At 40.2% G+C, this 24,830-nt stretch overlaps 1 protein-coding gene across 1 annotated transcript in view; it reads right to left on the bottom strand.

The window, feature by feature from the left end:
* The window catches only part of SLC12A4 (solute carrier family 12 member 4), a 394,075-nt gene that overhangs the window by 5,495 nt on the left and 363,750 nt on the right, over positions 1 to 24,830 (bottom strand). The window contains exons 21-23 of the mRNA XM_073657959.1: positions 21,150 to 21,257; positions 12,445 to 12,629; positions 7,574 to 7,707 (exon numbers count right to left, since the gene is read on the bottom strand). Of these exons, the coding sequence (XP_073514060.1) occupies positions 7,574 to 7,707; positions 12,445 to 12,629; positions 21,150 to 21,257 (427 nt within the window). The remainder of the gene's footprint in view (positions 1 to 7,573; positions 7,708 to 12,444; positions 12,630 to 21,149; positions 21,258 to 24,830) is intronic.

Below are 24,830 nucleotides of genomic sequence, written 5' to 3'. Positions count from 1 at the left end.
TATTCTTTCTTCACTGCCCAATGGTATAAAATGGTGTGAGGCACACGTGGTGTCAACATACTCACTGCACCCCTAGATATATTCACTGGGGGGGGTGTGTTTGTTTGTAAAATGGAAACACTTATGGGGGGGGGCTCAACTGCTCTGGCAACTTAGGGGCTCTGACAATGTGACATGGCACCCTCCAACCATTCTAGAAAAGTCTGAGCTCCAATATGGCTCTTCTTCCCTTCTTAGCTTTGCACTGTGCCTCAAAAGTAGTTTTTGACCACATATTGGGTATTGTTGTACTCAAGAGAAATTGCATAACAAATCGCATGGTCCATTTTGCTCCGGTTACCCTTGTGAAAATGAAAAACCTTGGGGCTAAAGCATAATTTTAGTGGAAAAAATGGTAATATTTTTTACTTTGCTGTATAATTCACATGAGGTTTAAAAATGCTCACTACACTGCTAGATCAATTCCTTGAGAGGTATGGTTTCCAAAATGGGATCACTTTTGGGGTTTCTGCTGTTTTGGCATGTCAGGGGGTCTTCAAATTTTACAAGGCATCCACAATCTATTCCAGCCAAAATTGCACTACAGAATTCAATTGGCGTTCCTTCCCTTCCAAGACTTGTCATCTGCCCAAACAGCAGTTTTCAACCACATACGGGGGATCTGTCTACTCAAAACAAATTGTATGGTCCATTTTCTTCTATTACTCTTGTGCAAAAAAAAAAATTGGGGTTGAAGTAACAATTTTTTGCACAAAAAATTTATTTTTTCATTTTCACAGCTCAAATTTCTAAAATTCTGTGACGCACCTGTGGGTTTCAAGGTGCTGGCCATACCTCTAAATAAATTCCTTGAGGGGGTCTAGTTTCCAAAAAGAGGTCACTTGTGTTTTTTTTTTCACTGTTTAGACACATCGGGGGCTCTGCAAATGACATGGCATCCTCTATCGATTCCACACAAATTTTGTGTTCCAAAAGTCAAATGGTTATCCTTCCTTTCTAAGCCCTGCTGGGCGCCCAGGCAGTAGTTTTTCTCCACATATAGGATATCAGCGTACTTAGGAGAAATTGCGCAAAACATTTTGGGGTCCATTTTCTCCTGTTAACCTTTTGAAAATGCTAAATTTGGGCCTAAAACAACATTTTTTGGAGGAAAGTAACATTTTCATTTTTGCATCCACATTGCTTTAATTCCTGTGAAGCACCTGAAGGGTTAATAAACTTCTTGAATGTGGTTTTGATCAATTTGAGTGAGTGCAATTTTTACAATTGTGGCACTGTTTGGGTACTTTGTCATATAGGCCCCTCAAAGTCACTCCAAATGTGATGTGGTCCTTAAAAAAATTGTAAATATAGTTGGAAAAATGAGAAATTGCTGATAAAGTTTCAACCATTCTAACTTCCTAATGAAAAAACTTATAATGCTAATGTAAAATAGATATGAGGGAAATGTTACTTATTAACTATTTTGTGTGATATAACTATCTAATTTAATGGCTAAAAAATTAAAGCTTGAAAATTGCAAAATTTTGTATTTTTTTGCCAAAATTCCAATATTTTCACGAATAAACAAAAATGATCAACCTAAGTTTACAACTATCACAAAGTCTAATGTGTCATGAAAAAACTCTGCATCACTGGCATATGTTGAAGCACTCCAGAGTTATTACCTTTTAACGTGACACTGGTCAGAATTTTAAAATTTGCCCTGGTCAGGAAGGTGAATACATGCTCAGGGGTGAAAAAGGAACTTTCACCATTTCTTATGTGCTAAACTGGCTACATCATGATAAAGTGGCTAAAGATTTGAGTAAAACGTTTTTATTTTTTCTACTTCTCCGTTGTGAAGATGCTAGCTTGTAAAGGTCAGATGCCAAATTCCCTTTGGGAAACACTGATTTAGATGCTGCTGCCAATCGTGACCATGGCACCCTTGCGAGAGGGAGTGATCTTCCTCTTTAATACTATAGGCACCCCCTGCCAAGATACGGAAGTGCTTAAGGCTGTCATGGCAGTTGCAGGTCAAACAATGGTCTCCAGGTCTGTCAGCTATGGTCGTCTGTTAAGCCTTGCCATAAGCAGGATGTAACAGGCCTCCTTTCAGTGTAAAACTGCTAAGTCCAATAGCGTAAGCACGCCCCTGTGATTGTGAGTGACATTATTTGTAATAGTCATGTCATCGCTGGCTCTCTACAAATCTCATGTATGTCAGGTTTTGCCTCCCTCTGAATCTGCAGTGTGCCAATTAAGCCAGGAAAAGTGGATTGCTTTTCTAAAGTGAAAGTTTAAGCACATCCTCACCATCTCGACGGAGTTTATTCGTATTCCTGGGAGGTCTGTGTATGCCCCACTTTTTTCCACTTAAAGGGGTATTCCCATCTCCAAGATCCTATATCAATGTGCAGTAGGTGTAATAATAATAATAATATTAACAAATACCTGAAAATGTAGTATAATTTTTTCTAATTTGCTATGTCCCTTTCTTCATGTCCCTTTCCTCCTACATACCTGGTGATCCATGGTGGCTTTTGTTTTATCTGGTTTAATTGTCTTGCTTTTTTATATATACAGTACAGACCAAAAGTTTGGACACACCTTCTCCTCATTTAAAGATTTTTCTGTATTTTCATGACTTTGAAAATTGTACATTCACACTGAAGGCATCAAAACTATGAATTAACACATGTGGAATTATATACTTAACAAAAAAGTGTGAAACAACTGAAAATATGTCTTATATTCTAGGTTCTTCAAAGTAGCCACCTTTTGCTTTGATGACTGCTTTTCACACTCTTGGCATTCTCTTGATGAGCTTCAAGAGGTAGCCACCGGAAATGGTTTTCACTTCACAGGTGTGCCCTGTCAGGTTTAATAAGTGGGATTTCTTGCCTTATAAATGGGGTTGGGACCATCTGTTGTGTTGTGCAGAAGTCTGGTGGAAACACAGCTGATAGTCCTACTGAATAGACTGTTAGAATTTGTATTATGGCAAGAAAAAAGCAGCTAAGTAAAGAAAAACGATTAGCGATCATTACTTTAAGAAATGAAGGTCAGACAGTCCAAAAAAATTAGAAAAACTTTGAATGCGTCCCCAAGTGCAGTTGCAAAAACCATCAAGCGCTACAAAGAAACTGGCTCATATGAGGACTGTCCCAGGAAAGGAAGACCAAGAGTCACCTCTGCTTCTGAGGATAAGTTTATCCGAGTCACGAGCCTCAGAAATCGCAGGTTAACAGCAGCTCAGATTAGAGACCAAGTCAATGCCACACAGAGTTCTAGCAGCAGACACATCTCTACAACAACTGTTAAGAGGAGACTTTGTGCAGCAGGCCTTCATGGTAAAATAGCTGCTAGGAAACCACTGCTAAGGACAGGCAACAAGCAGAAGAGACTTGTTTGGGCTAAAGAACACAAGGAATGGACATTAGATCAGACTGTGCTTTGGTCTGATGAGTTCAAATTTTAGATCTTTGGTTCCAACCACCGTGTCTTTGTCCGAAGCAGAAAAGGTGAACGGATGGACTCTACATGCCTGGTTCCCACCGTGAAGCATGGAGGAGGAGGTGTAATGGTGTGGGGGTGCTTTGCTGGTGACACTGTTGGGGATTTATTCAAAATTGAAAGCATACTGAACCAGCATGGCTACCACTGCATCTTGCAGCGGCATGCTATTCCATCTGGTTTGCGTTTAGTTGGATCATCATTTATTTTTCAACAGGACAATGACCTCAAAACACACCTCCAGGCTGTGTAAGGGCTATTTGACCAAGAGGGAGAGTGATGGGATGCTACACCAGATGACCTGGCCTCCACAGTCACCAGACCTGAACCCAATCGATATTGTTTGATTGGGATTGAGCTGGACCGCAGAGTGAAGGCAAAAGGGCCAACAAGTGCTAAGCATCTCTGGGAACTCCTTCAAGATTGTTGTAAGACCATTCCGGTGACTACCTCTAGAAGCTCATCAAGAGAATGCCAAGAGTGTGCAAAGCGGTCATTAAAGCAAAAGGTGGCTACTTTGAAGAACCTAGAATATAAGACATATTTTCAGTTGTTTCACACTTTTTTGTTAAGTATATAATTCCACGTGTTAATTCATAGTTTTGATGCCTTCAGTGTGAATGTACAATTTTCAAAGTCATGAAAATACAGAAAAATCTTTAAATGAGAAGGTGTGTCCAAACTTTTGGTCTTATGCTTGTCAATATATGACCTGCCATATATGTATGACGTTACTGGAAATGGATTTCAACTGAATGCTGATATTGTGTTGAGATCCTCCATCGTTTATTGATTCTGGGCAGCCCGCGAGATATATTATATGATATATTGTATATCATACTATCACTATCTGTGAGCACCATTTTATATTATATGTTATATACAGAATGTAATGTTTTATGGTTGGTGCTTCCTTATAATGGCTCAGTACTCCATATTGATCTTTATTTTGTGCATATACGGCTCTATTGGCATAGAAGTATCTATACAAATGATAATTGTGTAATTTACATAATATAAGATATTATAATATACATCTTTATTGGCCATATGTATATCTTCTGTATATGCTGAAATAATTTATGTCTTTTTGAGCTATATAATTAGTATTGTTCATAGATGGATATTATGGTATACAGCGTGATGTCCTCTGGTCGACCCACTTATATTTCATGTTCCTCATCTAGTGTGTAACACTTACTCCATGCGGTGTTATGTAAACATGTCCCAGCATGCACTACTGCCTGCCTCTGTATGCATGACCTCCCTGGCCCCTGCACGCTCTCTGACCTGCGGCTTCATCTCCCTGTGTTCCTCGGGGTTCCGTGGATCCGGGTGAAACCGCGGCCGTCGCGCGTCCTCATTGACATGGTGTCACATGCATGACTCCCTGGCGGCACTAGGCATCTCTGGGTATATACAGCCTGTTGCCAAAGCGACGGATATTTACGGTCAGCTGATCATCATGTGATTAGCTATGTCACATGATGCACTCTAGCAGGTCCTATTGGTTTGTGTGCCCTATTTATATGACCCTTTTGTCACTTGTATTGTACATCCCTTGAAAAAGGCTTCGCCGAAACGTGCGTTGGGGTTGGAGCACCGGCGTCTGTTCATACGCAGGGGTCCCCACACTATTCAGGTAATTTACACATATATATATATATTCTTAGTGACCGCTAGTTGTATTTTTTGACGCTGGTATATATGAGGACTCTATTAGGTCCCTATTATACACTGTGTGCAGAATTATTAGGCAAGTTGTATTTTAGAGGATTATTTTTATTATTGATCAACAACTATGCTCTCACTCAACACAAGAGACTCATAAATATCCAAGCTTAATATTTTTGGAAGTTGGAGCTTTTTTTTTTAGATTTGGCTATTTTAGGAGAATATCCGTTTGTGCAGGTAACTATTACTGTGCAGAATTATTAGGCAACTTAATAAAAAACAAATATAATCCCATCTCACTTGTTTATTTTCACCAGGTAAACCAATATCCGTGCACAAAATTTAGAAATAAACATTTATGACATGCAAAAACAAAAACCAAATATATTAGTGATCAGTATAGCCACTTTCTTTATGATGACACTCAACAGCCTTCCATCCATCCATTCTGTCAGTTGCTTGATCTGTTTTCGATCAACATTGCGTGCAGCAGCCATTACAGCCTCCCAGACACTGTTCCGAGAGGTGTACTGTTTTCCCTCCCTGTAGATCTCACATTTTATGATGGACCACAGGTTCTCTATGGGGTTCAGATCAGGTGAACAAGGGGGCTATGTCATTATTTTTTCTTCTTTTAGACCTTTACTGGCCAGCCACAAAGTGGAGTAGTTGGATGCATATGATGGAGCATTGTCCTGCATGAAAATCATGTTTTCCTTGAACGATACAGACTTCTTCCTGTACCACTGCTTGAAGAAGTTGTCTTCCAGAAACTGGCAGTAGGTCTGGGAGTTGAGCTTCATTCCATCCTCAACCCGAAAAGGTCCCACAAGTTCATCTTTGATGATACCAGCCCATACCAGTACCCCACCTCCACCTTGCTGGCGTCTGAGTTGGAGTGGAGCTCTCTGCCCTTTACTGATCCAGCCTCTGGCCCATCCATCTGGCCAATCAAGAGTCACCCTTATTTCATCAGTCCATAAAACCTTTGAAAAATCAGTCTTAAGATATTTCTTGGCCCATTCTTGACGTTTTATCTTATGTTTCTTGTTCAAAGGTGGTCGTTTTTCAGCCTTCCTTACCTTGGCCATGTTCCTGAGTATCGCACACCTTGTGCTTTTTGATACTCCAGTAACGTTGCAGCTCTGATATATGGCAAAATTGGTGGCGAATGGCATCTTGGCAGCTTCACGCTTAATTTTCCTCAATTCATGGGCAGTTATTTTGCGCCTTTTTTGGCCAACACGCTTCTTGCGACCCAGTTGGCTATTTTTCATGAAACGCTTGATTGTTCGGTGATCACGCTTCAAAAGTTTGGAAATTTCAAGACTGCTGCATCCCTCTGCAAGACATCTCACAATTTTGGACTTTTCAGAGCCCGTCAAATCTCTCTTCTGACCCATTTTGCCAAAGGAAAGGAAGTTGCCTAATATTTAAGCACACCTTAAATAGGGTGTTGATGTCATTAGACAACACCCCTCCTCATTACAGAGATGCACATCACCAGATTTACTTAATTGGTAGTTGGCTCTCAAGCCTATGCAGCTTGGAGTAGGACAACGTGTATAAAAAGTATCAAAGTGATCAAAATACTCATTTGCCTAATAATTCTGCATGCGGTGTAATTACTACCAGATTTACTCTATATACCGTTGCACACAATATTGTGCGGTGTACATAATACTTTGGCCGTGTACTCCAGGGATATCCACTTGTGTATCCCCTTGTATGTTATCCATTCACCCCACTTGTATGTTCTTTTTAATTAATAAAATATTTTTATATATTTATAATCATGTTGTCTTGGTTCATGTGTTTGGAGGCTGTCCGCTTCCCCTCCCCTTTTGTTGTTAATTGCATTAGATGACCTAGCTTACTATACAGTCTCAGATGGGCAGTACTTAATATGGATAATTTTAGCCAAACTCTTATAAGGTATGTACTGCTTCTCTCAGTATGTTTCCTTCCAATCTCTTTCCTCATGTGCAGGTATTGCAGGACCTCAGATATCCATGTTTACAACCACTAGCAACTAGCTAACTGTCACTATATTAGTGGTCGCAACCATGGATACCTAAGGTCCTGCAATGCCTGCACATGAGGAAAGCGACATAGCGAGTCAGAAAAACAATGCTACATTTCTAATTAGAGGTATTTGCTAATATTATTATTACTTCTACTACATATTGGGATAGGATATTGGAGATGGGAATACCCCTTTAAGTCATGGCTCGGAGCAGTTAGTTGTTTAGTGCAAACGCCGCGGTCTATCAGTTTTAGTGATAATGCGCAGCTATGCCGAGTCTAGCATAAATACTTTTTTGTTTCCAAATAATCGTATTGACACACTGAAAATGTGTTTATTTTGTTCTGTTAAAGTAAAGTGCATGAAAAAGGATACAGTTTTCATCGCCATCTGAATTTTTGGGTGGACCAGGCATGTTCAGCAATACTAATTTGGAATCATGTGATCTTGTTACTATAACTTCATTCAGCTTCACTGCAGTATGCATTCTCCGAACATTAGACTGATTGCTACAAGATTAAAAAATATATATATTATAGTATTATATATCCTGATAAAAGGGGAAGAATGAACCACAAACCAATCTACAGTTAAAACACAGTATTTTCTATTACATGAAAGCATATATGAAAGAAAGCAGGAATACGTACAAAACAAAGCAATGAGGAGCATAAAATGATTACAAAAATATTAAGCAACAACATATGTTAGGGCAGAGATAAAGGAGAAAATAATACTTCCTATTATACATTTAACAATTAAATGAATTTGTCAAGTTTCTTTCAAGTAAATTTTGGCAAATAATTTCTAACACGTCTATTTTGAGATGTATTCTGTAGGAGCTGACAGGCTGCTGTGTATACAGGATGCAGAGGTCCATTGTTCACCACTTTGGGGGAGGGCTGTCCTCATAGTTACACTAAGAAAAATGTATCAAAATATAAAATGTATGTATATATTATATATATATATATATGTATATATACACATATATATATATATATATATATATATATATACACACACACACAAATACATACAGTTCAAACCAGAAGTTTACATACACTACATAAAAAGACACATATGCATGTTTTTCTCAGTATCTGACATGAGTTCAGAATGAACCTTTCCTGTTTTAGGTCAATTAGGATTACCATATTTTTTAATATTTGCCAAATGCCAGAATAATGAGAGAGAGAGAGAATGTTTTAAGGCATTTTTATTACTTACTGCAAAGTATAAAGTTTACATACAGTACATTTCATTAGTTAAACCAGAGAGACCATAGGTATTTTCAAAACCCCAAAATAACATAATTAAAACACCATATGTTGACTAAAAGAGATAAATGCTTTATTTATGTATTTTTTAAGAAATAACACATAGGTATAAATAACATGTGTGAAAAGACATAACATGGGCATGTGAGGCAGCAGGGGGTAGATAAAGACACAGCTGGAATCAAATTCACATTGGACCTATAATAGGATGGTGTTCTTAGGCTTCCAAGCTTCTCCCTTTTTCCTTCAAACGTATCGATGGTCATTATGCCCAAAAAGTTCAATTTCAGTTTCATCAGACCACAGGATATGTCTCCAAAAATTAAGGTCTTTGTTCCTGTGTGCATTTGCAAACATTTATCTGGCTTTTTTATGTTTCTTTTGGAGTAATGGCTTATTCCTGACAGAGTGGCCTTTCAGCCCATGTTAAAACAATACTCATTTCACTGTGGTTATTGGCACAATCTTACCAGCTTCGACCATGATCTTCACAAGGTTTTTTGCATTTGTCCTTGAGTTGATATGCACATGTCAGACCAAAGCACGTTCATCTATCAGGTATCTTGAAATTGTACACAAGGATGAGCCAGCCTTGTGCAAGTCCACAATTCTCAATCTTGTCTCATTTCTTTAGACTTTCCCATGATGCTACACAAACAAGCAGTGTGTTTCAGGTGTACAGTAAAATACATGCACAGGTGTATCTCTAATTAACTCAGATGTTGCCAAAAAAAACTATCAGAAGCTTCCAAACACATGACATCATCATATGGGCCGTCCAGAATTGTTTAAAGGCATAGTAATCTTAGTGTATGTAAACTTTTGACTTTGCAATAAGTAATAAAAATGCCTTAAAACATTCTCTCTCATTATTCTGGCATTTGGCAAATATTAAAAGTTATGGTAATCCTAATTGACCTAAAACGGGGAAGGTTTATTCTGATTTCAGGTCAGATACTGAGAAAAACATGCATATGTGTCTTTTTATATAGTGTATGTAAACTACTGGTTTCAACTGTATATACACACACACGTTTAAAGTACCAATTTCTGACACAAGCTAAGCCAACTAATGTGGTATAAACTTAGACAAGACACTCTAGATGTACCAAATGTATCAAATAGCATAAACCACTGTAATAAATGAGGCTAATTTTAAAGAAGAGCTATCATAAGAAACTTACCTATTGTTTAAAATCAAGTTTTTGTGTTCATCTTTTATTAATAATCTTGAAAATGCTCACACTACTTGCTGGGGTATTTTTTTTAGACTCTGAAGGCCCCGTCACACATAACGAGATCGCTAGCGAGATCGCTAATGAGTCACGGTTTTGGTGACGCAACAGCGATCTCGCTAGCGATCTTGTTATGTCTGACAGGTAGCAACGATCAGGCCCCTGCTGTGAGATCGCTGATCGTTACAAAGCTTCCTGGACCATTCCTGGGTCGTTGCGCTCCCGCTGGGCATTGTGCATCGCTGTATTTGACACCTTATCAACGACCTCGTTAGCGATTCAGAACTGAGACATGTAGGCGTGCATAAATTGGACTTTTCTGCGCTCCTCGTCCCCGATTGGTGGTCACTACTGCGTCCTTGTTTTTTTCAGATCCCACCAGCGTTCCCCGGCTGTGACTCCACTTTGAAGAAATCAGGCATCTTTAGCGAGGTAGGTATTGCTTGGGGTCTCAAATGAGTTTCCATTTTTAATGGAGACGCAGTAGAGATCTCATCTGACCGGAGACAGTGTTAAACCAAGGCCACCCAATCAGAACGCAGTAGCGTCCATCAGCTGGAGATGAGGGGGGCGCGGAAAAGCAATTTTATGCACGCCTCTCTGACACAGTACAGCCCTTATCAAGGTGTGGATCGTTGAAATAGCTGCTGTGTGAAAGTGTCCCAACGACCACCGAGATCGTTGGTTAGATCGCTGGGGCGGCCAAGATCGTTGGAAAGTTCTGCATGTTTGACATCTCCCCAGCGATCCCAAAACCGTGACGCAATAACGATCTCGCTAGCGATCTCGCTAGCGATCTCGTTATGTGTGACAGGGCCTTTACATCCTTTTATCAAGAGCTTTTGTCAGTTTGCTTATCAGTAGAAGCAGGATTACAATGACAGTTAAAGCCCTATACAGTGTTGAGAACACAGAATCCACCATTCAGAATAGGCAATGCCACAGCTGACCCCGAGATGTTTCAGTACAAAACATAGGGTCAGATTCTTTTCACTGAGGGTAATGTACATGTGTTGCTTCCTGAAACAAGAAGTTAGAGAGTCTAAACAAATCCCAGTGGCCAGTGTGAAAATATCAAGATTACTAATTTTGTTTTTTTAATAAAGATAGTTAAATGGAAAAAAAAAAACAATTATTCATTCTTTTAAAATTACGGGTAACACAAAAACCTGAGTTAAACATTTAAAAGGGAAGCAATCATCAGATATCGACGTGTACGCACCATTTCAGACAGTAATTTCAAATATGCCATTATGTGATTGTGTAATACAAGATTGTGTAATCACAAGTCAATTAATCATGAGTCAAATAAAAAAATAAAAGGATCACACATCATTATCTGAATGCAATTTGGAAGCTACCTGTCATCATCGTTGCTTTTTGTCTTCTCTATCAATAAAGAATACAAGAACAAAGAAAACAATATGCATAAGTCTATGCCTTGTTTTGCTTTCTAGGAACCTCTGTCACCAATACGCTTCTTAATTAAAACAGACACCTAGGCTGTGTGCCCACTATGCGTTTTTTAAGTGTTTCTGCAGTGGCAATTCCGCTGCAGAAACGCTTAAAAAACGCTTGGTAGAAGGTCTGCAATGTTCCCCAATGATAATCCGCATGCGCTGTGCACATGCTGCGGAAATTTCCGCTGCGGATTATCATTGCGGAAAAATCCGCAGCACTACCAATTAGTTTGTGGAATCGCGGCGTTTTCGCCGCCATTGACTTGCATTGAATTGCATAATATCCGCATCACTACATGTGGATATTAAGCAATTCAATGTGCGGATGGTACCCGGGTTTGGATAAGAGGAGACTACCGGGTACCTGTATATAAAAAAAATATATATATATATATATATATATATATATATATATATATATATATATATTATTTTTATACAGGTACCCGGTAGTCTCCTCTTATCCAAACCCGGGTACCATATATACACACACACACATTATACTTACCTTCCGAAGGCCCCCGGTCTCCATAGCTATCCATCCTGGCTCGCCGACAGCTCGCTATGGTCTAAAAGGACCTGCCATGACGTCATTTAGTCATGTGACGGGTCGCGCGACCGCTAACGTCGGCGGTCGCGTGACCTGTCACATGACTAAATGACATCATGGAAGGTCTTTTTAGACCACCGCTAGACACTGGACGGATAGGATAAAAACAAAGGGGGCCATCAGAAGGTAAGTATAATACTTATTTTTTACCATTCTTTTACGGTCACACGATATGAATCCATGCCGGTTACATGGATTTATATAGTGTGACCAACTTGTCAAGCACTTTCCAAGTGATGCTAAAATCGCTTGGAAAAGCGCTTGACAACCCGCATGCGGAAATGCATGTGAAGAACGCTTCACTTCCGCATGTCCCTGGCAAAAAAAACGCATGTAAAATCCGCATGTACAATCCGCATGTACAATCCGCATGCGTTTTTTGCGCCAGGGAGATGCAGAAAAGCTCAGGAAAAATCCGAAGCATTTCTGCATCGTGGGCACTTAGCCTTAATTGTATTTTTTCCCTGAGCTTCCCCATCTATAACTTACAGTATTAGCGTAAGAGCCATTGGGTAGAATGTTGATCATATTGCTATAGTATATTCCGTGGCCCTGAGAGTTTCTAATGGAGAACTTAAGGAAAATGTAGTGGCATGTCGCCCAACTGTGGAAATGCACTTAAAATAAAACAAATGCAGCATGCTCGCTCAGCCCAACATACGGTTTTAGGTTAGCAAGATCCCTGAAGTGCTCAGATGAATTATTTTTTCCTCTCATCTCAGTACTGTGTTTCTCCTTTGTCCAAGTCATGTGAATTTTCTCTGGCTCCATTTCAATTTCTTCTTCATCATCAGAATATAAGCTATCCAAGTGAATGATGGAATGTCTATCCTTTATTATCTGCGCCTAAAATATGCGGGGGAAAAAAACATTTCCAGTCAAACAAATCCAACAGATCAAAAAACTCTAATCACAGGCAATTGCCCCCAAAAATATATATCTAACTCTCTCAATCTACATCCACTTAGGTAGCTGTGACGAAACAGCTTCTAATCTTTATCAGCCAGACGTCTAGATTTGTTAAGCCAAGAGAAACGCACTGTTATGTTTGTGTTGACTTTAGAACTTGAGTGTGTTTGGTGGGTCAAGAAGGACAGACCAGTATTTGTATAACCCTGAATGTTGTCTTCTCCTGGTTCTGAAAGAATGTTGTTTGTTACTATGCTAATTGCATATTATGCCAAAGCCAGCTAGATGTTTATTTACAAGAGCCCCCTGCTATACCAACTATGTAAATTGACTAAAGGCTCAAACAATGAGACCTGAGCTCTGTGAAATAATACCCTCCCTAACCCTTGCCCTATGGATGTGTACTTGAAAAAAAATCACAAATGTTAACTATTGAAGGAACATATGCCTCTGTAACAGGCAGATTTGAAACAGAGAATTGAAAGAGACTGTACAAGGAGAATCAAAGATCAGACTCTCTTCAGACCATCAGCTTGGTAGCATGGCTTTATCCAAAGAGACCCAGATTTTGATTCTACATGATTCCAGCCTAAGGGTATACGGCCCTGACTGGAAAGATAAGTATCTGCTCCACTGACCATCAGAGAGCCCATGGATATGTTTGGGGAGACCAGGTTGGGATAATGAAGTCATCTGGCCCCATGGATATGTTGTTTGGAGTTGCCAGGTGGGACCCTCAGGTCGCCTGGAACCCATGGAGACATTTGGGGAAGCCAGATTGGGACCAGTCGGTCTTCTGGCCCCATGGAAACTCTCGGAGAGGTCAGGGTGGGACCCTCGAGTCTCCTGGCCTTGTACCTTGATGGACTGTCAGCTTCCTAAGCTTGCCACTACCTCCTCTCTGTGGGGGCCCACCAAAAGAGGGGGGCCACTGGCTGAGGCAGTTGGCCCTGGAAGTCCAAAAGTCACAGCTATTCTATTCCCAGACAGGCCAGCGGAAGGGTGAGACTGGGTAATGTTGTACCATCTTGGGTATTTGCTAGGAATGTTCTGTGTGTTTATTGTCCATTTGGCAGCTCAATAAAGTATTGCCACACTGTTCTACCCTCACCCTGTGTTGTCTGAGTAGTATTACGCCCACGGAAGACCCGTGTCTTCACAGTAGCTCTCTCCAAGCGTCCATCTAGCAAGTAATCTCCTTCCATCCACTCTTCTACCTAGCAATCTCCATCCATCTATCTAAGTAGCAATCTCCTTAACTCCTGTAGCTAGCAATCTCATCGGTCCGTCCATCTGGCTATAAATCCTTATCCATTTATCCAGCTATACATCTATAATCGGTATTTCCTTCTGCAATTTCAGAGAAATGCAAAACAAAAAAATCTATTGCCCACATTCGTCATATGATGAATCACATTTCTTTTTTGTCTTGTGGTATTAGTTACCGTTTTGTCACCAAATAAATCCAAATAGCGAGTGCGATTCATGAATTTGGAGCAAAGTAAAAAAATGGGCTTTCTTCCTGTCTTGTACTGTTTCTGCAACTTTTGGAGCCAAAAAGTTGAAAAAAACTGGGCCAAACGTATGGCATACACAAAGATACAACTGGGGGGACTTGAGTGAAGTTGTGCCAAATTCTGCAACTTTTTAAAATCAACCGAAAACATTTTGAATTGATATACTCCACCTACAAAGCGAAAAAAAACCCAGGCGAGTACATATAAAATGACTAAAAGGTGAGTGGGTGAATCTCTCTTAAGTCCTTAGAATCCATTATACTGCATTGTGTATGCACATAGATTAGAAGTCATAGCCAGCTGGTGAATCAATAAGGTGCCATATACATTGTACCAGCGCAGATGATAAATAATCCACTTACTATAAAAAAAAGTGAAGCGGCTTCAAGTGTGGCACTGCGTTGATGAAAGTGTCCCCAGGGGAGCAGAGGGCATCTGCAATGTAAGGCGATGATTCTTGCAGGAGTAGGCAGTATGCGCTATGCTGGTGTTGGTCCTGGATGAGCTGGCAGTAAGCAGTGGGAGCGTTCTCTCGTAGATGTCCCTCCTTGCAGCTTGCGAGTGGTTTCAAATGCCGCGCACTCCATCTGAAAGCGCTGACGCGTGATCGCAAAGCAGGCTGGGGGCGTGGCAAATGTGACATCACTGCCAAGAGTACAGAGCCTTGGTGCGGCCAAAAGCAACCACAACCAACACGTTTCGAAGGAAGCAATCCTTCTTTCTCAGGGTATGGCGCACCCGGATGGTCCGCCTATATAAAGCCTTGATCATAAGGATTCCCTGCTGATGCCAAGTGGAGCCGCAACAGAAGAAAAAAGCCAGTAGAACCCAACGGAGAAGCCTTGAAGGAGACCGTGAAATTAACCAGTGTGCAAAACAGAGAAAGTATTACAAATTAAAAAAGAGAAGTGTGCGTGCTCCTAAAAGAACCATTATTAGATTATGATGTTTAAAAACCAGTATTTAATAAATGAATTAAAATGTATATATTTGTATGTTTATATGTATAAGGGGAATTGGAGTCTAACTTCATTGTGATAAGTCTGCTGACATCACTCTTTCAGATAAAAAGGTACCTATTTTCCTATCCCTAGTCAGATTATGTGACAACACATGCCACCTAAGCATGATGCCAATGTATCTATTTGTCTGTGCCAAGATTTGGAAATGTGAACCTGGCATTACCATTTGACTAATTTTAACGCTTTCCTTTATTTAGAACTCCATTTCCACATATACAATACGTATAAAAAGAGAATATAAATCTGCTTGAATAAAAATATAAAGAATGTTTCTGGTTTAAAAACTTGTTTCATATAAAATAAGGAAAAAAATCCTTATTGAGATCTAGTGAATACATAGAATCCCTAATAAAAAATGCAGAAGAGACAACAATATATGTGTCTAAATACACGCTGGGTGAGGATGTTCCCATATACAGTGGGGGCCAAAAGTATTGGCACCCCTGCAATTCTGTCAAATAATACTCAGTTTCTTCCTGAAAATGATTGCAATCACAAATTCGTTGGTATTATTATCTTCATTTAATTTGTCTTCAATAAAAAAACACAAAAATAATTGACCTAAAGCCAAATTGGATACAATTCCACACCAAACCTAAAAAAGGGGGTGGACAAAAGTATTGGCACTGTTTGAAAAATCATGTGATGTTTCTCTAATTCATGTAATTAACAGCACCTGTAACTTACCTGTGGCACCTAACAGGTGTTGGCAATAACTAAATCACACTTGCAGCCAGTTAACATGGATTAAAGTTGACTCAACCTCTGTCCTGTGTCCTTGTGTGTACCACATTGAGCATGGAGAAAAGAAAGAAGACCAAAGAACTGTCTGAGGACTTGAGAAACCAAATTGTGAGGAAGCATGAGCAATCTCAAGGCTACAAGTCCATCTCCAAAGACCTGAATGATCCTGTGTCTTCCGTGCGCAGTGTCATCAAGAAGTTTAAAGCCCATGGCACTGTGGCTAACCTCCCTAGATGTGAACGGAAAAGAAAAATTGACGAGAGATTTCAACGCAAGATTGTGCGGATGGTGGATAAAGAACCTCGACTAACATCCAAACAAGTTCAAGCTGCCCTGCAGTCCGAGGGTACAACAATGTCAACCTGTACTATTCGTCGGCGTCTGAATGAAAAGGGACAGTATGGTAGGATACCCAGGAAGACCCCACTTCTCATCCCGAGACAAAAAAAGCCAGGCTGGAGTTTGCCAAAACTTACCTGAGAAAGCCTAAAATGTTTTGGAAGAATGTTCTCTGGTCAGATGAGACAAAAGTAGAGCTTTTTGGGAAAAAGCATCAACATAGAGTGTACAGGAAAAAAAAGAGGCATTCAAAGAAAAGAACACAGTCCCTACAGTCAAACATGGCGGAGGTTCCCTGATGTTTTGGGGTTGATTTGCTACCTCTGGCACTGGACTGCTTGACCATGTGCATGGCATTATGAAGTCTGAAGACTACCAACAAATTTTGCAGCATAATGTAGGGCTCAGTGTGAAAAAGCTGGGTCTCCCTCAGAGGTCATGGGTCTTCCAGCAGGACAATGACCCAAAACACACTTCCAAAAGCACTATAAAATGGTTTGAGAGAAAGCACTGGAGACTTCTAAGGTGGCCAGTAATGAGTCCAGACCTGAATCCCATAGAACACCTGTGGAGAGATTTCAAAATAGCAGTTTGGAGAAGGCACCCTTCAAATATCAGGGACCTGGAGCAGTTTGCCAAAGAAGAATGGTCTACAATTCCAGCAGAGCATTGTAAGAAACTCATTGATGGTTACCGGAAGCAGTTGTTCGCAGTTATTTTGGCTAAAGGTTGTGCAACCAAGTATTAGGCTGAAGGTGCCAATACTTTTGTCTAGCCCATTTTTGGAGTTTTGTGTGAAATGATCAATGATTTGATTTTTGCTTCATTCTTTTTTGTGTTTTTTTCTTGCAAGCAAATTAAATGAAGATAATACCAAAGAATTTGTGATTGCAATCATTTTCAGGAAGAAACTGAGTATTATCTGAAAGAATTGTAGGGGTGCCAATACTTTTGGCCAGCACTGTAGCTTACACACCCATAGGGGGCTCAGATTAGCAACCGGGAACATATTTGACCAACCAAAATAATTGTTGGTTATAGCTCTACATATTTATATAATTATGGTGCGATTGGATAAGTGCCGTTCACCCTGATTAAAAAGCATATACCGTAGTTCAATTTCATGATTTAGACCCTTCGGGGCCAAACTGTCTACTGTGAATATTACATTTGAACTCAACCCTAGACATCAGTCTCAAAAAGTCCCCTCCTCTCCAGTTTCTTTGGACTATTTGGATACCGCAAAAATGGACACCCACACACGACCAGTTATGTTTATCGCCAAAATGTCGTGATAGTGGGTGCCCCCTATAGCCTTTACTAATATTGTCAAGCTGTTCTTCGATTATCTTTGAGTGCGGCTCATGTAGATTTTCTTGCATGGGCATGTGATAATATATATCACTCCTGTTGTGTAATATGAGATCGCTTCCCTTATAGTGAAGTGGTTGGTACCACTTGAATCGTTTGGAGATTCTTCTTAATTCTAGTACGAACACAGCAAGAGCATCTCCCACATGGAATTAATTATTTATTGGATGGTAGGAAATTACTTCCATTTGTCGCAAGTGGTTTAGGTAGAGTAGTGCTTGATTTAATTGTGGGGGCTATCAGATTGCCCAAGGTTTGAGCTTTTCTATATACAAACCTAGGGTGCTCCGAGGATTGGAGGATCGGCCAATATTTACGCATAATATTATTTAATATCCTGTGGGTGGAATGATTGAGTGATTATTGCTAATTGGTTGATTTGTTGATGGATATTGGGGATCTCTATTAATGGTTTATTTTTATATACCAATTAATTTCTTGGAATGGATCTCACCTCCTGTATGGATTTCTCCAACAAGGATACATCATAGCCTTTGTTTATGAACTGCTGCTTGATATGCTCAGTTTCAGTGATGTAATCCTCCATGTTGGTGCAATTTCGTCAGATTCGGGTGAATTTCCCTTTTGGAATATTAGTGAGCTACACAGGTAGATAGCAACGGCAAGTATGGATGAAACTATTAGAGTCTACCTCTTTGTGATACCACTTAAAGATGAAGTGATTCTGGTCTACATAGATGGTAAGGTCTAAGAAATGAACACGAGTTAGCGCTTCCGGCCGGAGTGCGCGGCTTTTGAACCCACTTGCAAGCTACAAAGAGGGACAGCTATGGGAAGACGCTCCTGCTGCTTACCGCCGACTCATCCAGGACCAACACCAGCATAGCGTATACTGCCAACTCCGGCAAGAATCATTGCCTTACACTGCAGTTGCCCTCTGCTCCCCTGGGACCCTGTCATCAATGCAGGGCCACACTTGAAGCCGAATCACTTTATAGTAAGAGGATTATTTACCATCAGCGCTGGCATTATGTATATGGCACCTTATTGATTCACCAGCTGGATATGACTTCTAATCTACAGTACAGACCAAAAGTTTGGACACACCTTCTCATTTAAAGATTTTTCTGTATTTTCTTGACTATGAAAATTGTACATTCACACTGAAGGCATCAAAACTATGAATTAACACATGTGGAATTATATACTTAAAAAAAGTGTGAAACAGCTGAAAATATGTCTTATATTCTAGGTTCTTCAAAGTAGCCACCTTTTGTTTTGATGACTGCTTTTCACACTCTTGGCATTCTCTTGATGAGCTTCAAGAGGTAGTCACTGGAAATGGTCTTCCAACAATCTTGAAGGAGTTCCCAGAGATGCTTAGCACTTGTTGGCCCTTTTGCCTTCACTCTGCGGTCCAGCTCACCTCAAACCATCTCGATTTGGTTCAGGTCTGGTGACTGTGGAGGCCAGGTCATAGCGTAGCACCCCATCACTCTCCTTCTTGGTCAAATAGCCCTTACACAGTCTGGAGATGTGTTTGGGGTCATTGTCCTGTTAAAAAATAAATGATGGTCCAACTAAACGCAAACCGGATGGAATAGCATGCCGCTGCCAGATGCTGTGGTAGCCATGCAGGTTCAGTATGCCTTCAATTTTGAATAAATCCCCAACAGTGTCACCAGCAAAGCACCCCCACACCATCACACCTCCTCCCCCATGCTTCACGGTGGGAACCAGGCATGTAGAGTCCATCCGTTCACCTTTCTTGCGTCGCACAAAGACACGGTGGTTGGAACCAAAGATCTCAAATTTGGACTCATCAGAACAAAGCATAGATTTCCACTGGTCTAATGTCCATTCCTTGTGTTCTTTAGCCCAAACAAGTCTCTTCTGCTTGTTGCCTGTCCTTAGCGGTGGTTTCCTAGCAGCTATTTTACCATGAAGGCCTGCTGCACAAAGTCTCCTCTTAACAGTTGTTGTAGAGATGTGTCTGCTGCTAGAACTCTGTGTGGCATTGACCTGGTCTCTAATCTGAGCTGCTGTTAACCTGCGATTTCTGAGGCTGGTGACTCGGAGAAACTTATCCTCAGAAGCAGAGGTGACTCTTGGTCTTCCTTTCCTGGGGCGGTCCTCATGTGAGTCAGTTTCTTTGTAGCGCTTGATGCTTTTTGCAACTGCACTTGGGGACACTTTCACAGTTTTCCCAATTTTTTGGACTGACTGACCTTCATTTCTTAAAGTAATGATGGCCACTTGGTTTTCTTTACTTAGAATTTGTATTATGGCAAGAAAAAAGCAGCTAACAGTATATTCAGTAGGACTATCAGCTGTGTATCCACCTGACTTCTGCACAACACAACTGATGGTCCCAACCCCATTTATAAGGCAAGACATCCCACTTATTAAACCTGACAGGGCACACCTGTGAAGTGAAAACCATTTCCGGTGACTACCTCTTGAAGCTTATCAACAGAATGCCAAGAGTGTGCAAAGCAGTCATCAAAGCAAAAGGTGGCTACTTTGAAGAACCTAGAATATAAGACATATTTTCAGTTGTTTCACACTTTTTTGTTAAGGATATAATTCAACATGTGTTAATTCATAGCTTTGATGTCTTCAGTGTGAATGTACAATTTTCATAGTCATGAAAATACAGAAAAATCTTTAAATGAGAAAGTATGTCCAAACTTTTGGTCTGTACTGTATGTGCATACACACTGCAGCATAACGGATTCTAAGGACTAAAGAGAGATTCACCCACTCACCTTTTAGTCATTCATTGGGGTTTTATTAGCGCGGTAGTTTTTAATTTTTTTATATTTTCTTAATTCACAGGTAGGCACACACACAAATTACCAGTAGCTTCTCTACAACTATTAGTTGCAGCGCCAGTGTGTTCCTTTCGCCACTACATATAAAATAGACTTAAAAAAAGGGGGCAAATAGAACTGAATATTGAATTGGATGAAATAAATAAAAAGGCACAAAACACACAGAGCTAGACCAAAAACAGTTCAAAGGTAATGATGGGGCCTTTATCTCTTTCCAACTTTTTTCCTTGTAGCTGCCTCCAAATATTCATTAATCTCATCTATCCAGTTCTATTTGTACCATCTAGCCCTCCCCATCCAATTATCCACCCAGACATCCCAATCGATTTATCCACCCAGACATTTATCTATTTAGTACAAAAAATAAAGGCTTGGAAGTGCTGCCTCTTATTTTTTGGAATTATAGATTGCGCCTTTGGCCAGTGGCCTTTGTAGGCTTTTGCAAGAATACGTACGGTACTGCTATATTACTTTTCTTTATTTATCTAGTTACGTCCATCAATCCATACACATAACTCCATCTACCCATCTCAATCCATTCATCTATATCTACTCATCATTATAGGGGATTTGTGGGGCATCAATTAATTTAGCTGTCTAATTTGGGATTCAAATTTTACACAGGAAGCTGGTCTGGAATCTATGTTTTCTGCACAGAAGTAAACTCACCTCACGATCTCTCTCCGTCTTTGTCAAGCGCATTTGTCTAAGCATCTGAGAGCGTTGTTCCATCATTAGAGTTCTTTCATATGTGTAAGCAGAAATATCACTATTATGCTTAAAAAAATGGAAAATGTTAGATATCATTAAGTCTCTAATACTATAAAGACAACTTTTCATCATATGTTTCATGCTGAACTTAACACACAATGTAATAGTGGCTGCAGAGTGGAATATTTTTTTTTGGTTTCTTTTGTTTATTTTAATTTGGCCTCTCCCATTGCAGAGATACAAGCAATCAAGGTATTTGGCACCTAATGAGTTAGACTTAACAAAAGTTAAGTGCCTGTTATCAGATAGTTTTCACTGGGAGCATGTACTTCTTCCTCCTGTATAATGCTGACTAATCACAAGTATGCAGCAACACAGCAGAAAAAGACCTCCCTCCCCCACTTGAACTTAAATTACCAGAAAGTTTTCACTGGGCGAGCGTACTTCAGTCTGTATGATGCAGCCCAATAATAAGCAGGCAGCAACACACTGGAGAAAGAACACACCCCCACAATAGCTTACAGCTGGTTTCTCTGCATGAGATGTCATTACACTTGTCTGCTGGGCTGTCATTACATCTCAGGAACAGTGGCGTAACTAGAGTCTGATGGACCCGATGCAAGATTTGGACAGGGCTCATCCTGAATATATAAGTCCTCTATCCTGGTATACTCCTTACAAAAAGTTAGAGGTATTTGGCTTTTGGGTGAAATTTATGGAAAATGTAAAAAGTTCATGCTACAGTGATATTTTATCATGAAAGTAGGGCATTTAAGTAGAAGCATCCAATGGTGATTTTTTCATCTCAAACAATTTATTTAAACAAAAGCCAACACCAGTGGTGATTATACCCCAAGAAAAAAAGGCAATGTCTCAATAACTTGTCATGTGCTCTTGATCATCAATTACAGTTTGACAACAATGTCTCATGCTGTTCACAAGTAGAGTTATTATCTGCTGAGGCATGGCATCCCACTCTTCTTGAAGGGCAGCCCTCATGCCTTTGAGGTTCTGTGGTACAGAGTTACAAGCCTCTACACAAGCATGGATGAGGACAACTGTTTAAATACCAATTCAAACTGATCAGGTCCAAGGAAAGAAATTCTAGCGTGTTGGTCTTCCGTAAAAATATCAACTTTATTAGGAAAATATAAAATCAGTCCAAAGTCATAACCACACCAAGGGTTTAGTAGGATATCTGGCAAAAGCGTTTTGGATTGTAATCCATAACCATTGCATACTGACATGTGCCAAAATCTGGCGTTATACAGTTATGCTCAAAAGTTTACAAACCCAGGCAGAATTTTTCCCTTCTTGGCCTTTTTTCGAGACTATGAATGATAAGAAAAACTTTTTCTCCACTCATGGTTATTGGTTGGGTGAAGCCATTTATTGTCAAACTACTGTGTTTTCTCTTTTTAAATCTTAATGACAACCAGAAACATCCAAATGACCCTGATCAAAAGTTCACATAACCCAGTTCTTACAGTGCATTGTGAAAGTATTTGGCCCCTTTGAACTTTTCTACCTTTTGTCACATTTCTGGCTTCAAACATAAAGACATAAAATTCACATTTTTTTGGGAAGAATCAACAAGTGGGACACAATCGTGAAGTGGAACGAAATTTATTGGATATTTTAAACTTTAACAAATTAAAACTGAAAAGTGGGGCGTGCAATATTATTCGTCCCCTTTACTTTCAGTGCAGCAAACTCACTCCAGAAGTTCAGTGAGGATCTCTGAATGATCCAATGTCCTAAATGACCGGTAATGATAAATAGAATCACCCTGTGTGTAATCAAGTCTCCGTATAAATGCACCTGCTCTGTGATAGTCTCAGGTTTCTGTTTCAAGTGCAGAGAGCATCAGAAAGACCAAGGAACACATCAGGCAGGTCCGAGATACCGTTGTGGTGAAGTTTAAAGCTGGATTTGGATACAAAAAGATTTCCCAAGTTTTAAACATCTCAAGAAGCACTGTGCAAGCGATCATATTGAAATGGAAGGAGTATCAGACCACTGCAAATCTACCAAAACACGGCCGGCCGTCCCTCTAAACTTTCATCTCTAACAAAGAGAAGACTGATCAGAGGATGCAGCCAAAAGGCCCATGATCACTCTGGATAAAGCGCAGAGATCTACAGCTGAGGTGGGAGAGTCTGTCCATAGGACAACAATCAGTCGTACACAAATCTGGCTTTTATGGAAGAGTGGCAAGAAGAAAGCCATTTCTCAAAGACATCCATAAAAAGTCTTGTTTGAAGTTTGCCACAAGCCAAACCAAACATGTGGAATAAGGTGCTCTGGTCAGATGAAAACAAAATAGAACTTTTTGGCCACAATGCAAAACGATATGTTTGGCGTAAAAGCAACACAGCTCATCACCCTCAAAACACCATCCCCACTGTCAAACATCGTGGTGGCAGAATCATGGTTTGGACCTGCTTTTCTTTAGCAGGGACAGGGAAGATGGTTAAAATTTATGGGAAGATGGACGGAGCCAAATACAGGACCATTCTGGAAGAAAACCTGTTGGAGTCTGCAAAAGACCTGAAACTGGGACGGAGATTTATCTTCCAACAAGACAATGATCTCAAAGATAAAGCAAAATCTACAATGGAATGGTTCAAAAATAAACGTATCCAGGTGTTAGACTGGCTAAGTCAAAGTCCAAACCTGAATCCAATCGAGAATCTCTGGAAAGAGCTGAAAACTGCTGTTTACAAACGCCCTTCATCCAACCTCAATGAGCTCGAGCTGATTTGCAAGGAAGAATGGGCAAGAATTTCTGCATATCGATGGGCAAGACTGATAGAGACATACCCCAAGCGACTTGCAGCTGTAATCGCAGCAAAAGGTGGCGCTACAAAGTATTAACTCAAGGGGCCGAATAAAATATTGCACGTCCCACTTTTCAGTTTTTAATTTGTTAAAAAAGTTTAAAATATCCAATAAATTTCGTTCCACTTCACGATTGTGTCCCACTTGTTGTTGATTCTTCCCAAAAAATTAGAATTTTATATCTTTAATGTTTGAAGGCAGAAATGTGTCAAAAGGTAGAAAAATTCAAGGGGGCCAAATACTTTCACAATGCACTGTAGTACAGTGTACTGCCCCCTCTAACATCAATGACAGCTTGAAGTCTTTTTTGGTAGTTGTGGATGAGGTTTTTTAATTTCTCAGATGGTAAAGCTGCCCATTCTTCTTGGCTAAAAGCCTCCAGTTCCTGTAAATTCCTGGGCTGTCTAGCATGAACTGCGCGCATGAGATCTCCCCAGAGTGGCTCAATGATATTGAGGTCAGAAGACTGAGATGGCCACTCCGGAATCTTCACTTTGTTCTGCTGTAGCCAATGACAGGTCGACTTGGCCTTGTGTTTTTGATCATTGTCATGTTGGAACATCCAAGTAGGTCCCATGCGCAGCTTCCGGGCTGATGAGTGCAAATTTGCCTCCAGTATTTGCTGATAACGTGATGCAGTCATCTTTCCTTCAACTTTTACCAAGTTTCCTGTGCCTTTGTAGCTCACACATCCCCAAAACATCAGCGATCCACCTCCGTGCTTTACTGTAGGAATGATGTTCCTTTCATCATAGGCCTTGTTGACCTCTCTCCAAATGTAACATTTATGGTTGTGGC

This window comes from Phyllobates terribilis, unplaced genomic scaffold (assembly GCF_046119375.1).
Source record: "Phyllobates terribilis strain yellow unplaced genomic scaffold, ASM4611937v1 Scaffold_13__5_contigs__length_258822181, whole genome shotgun sequence".
Classification (NCBI taxonomy): domain Eukaryota; kingdom Metazoa; phylum Chordata; class Amphibia; order Anura; family Dendrobatidae; genus Phyllobates; species Phyllobates terribilis.
Note: the sequence above shows the minus strand (reverse complement) of the source record. Positions and strands in the feature narration are given on the sequence as shown.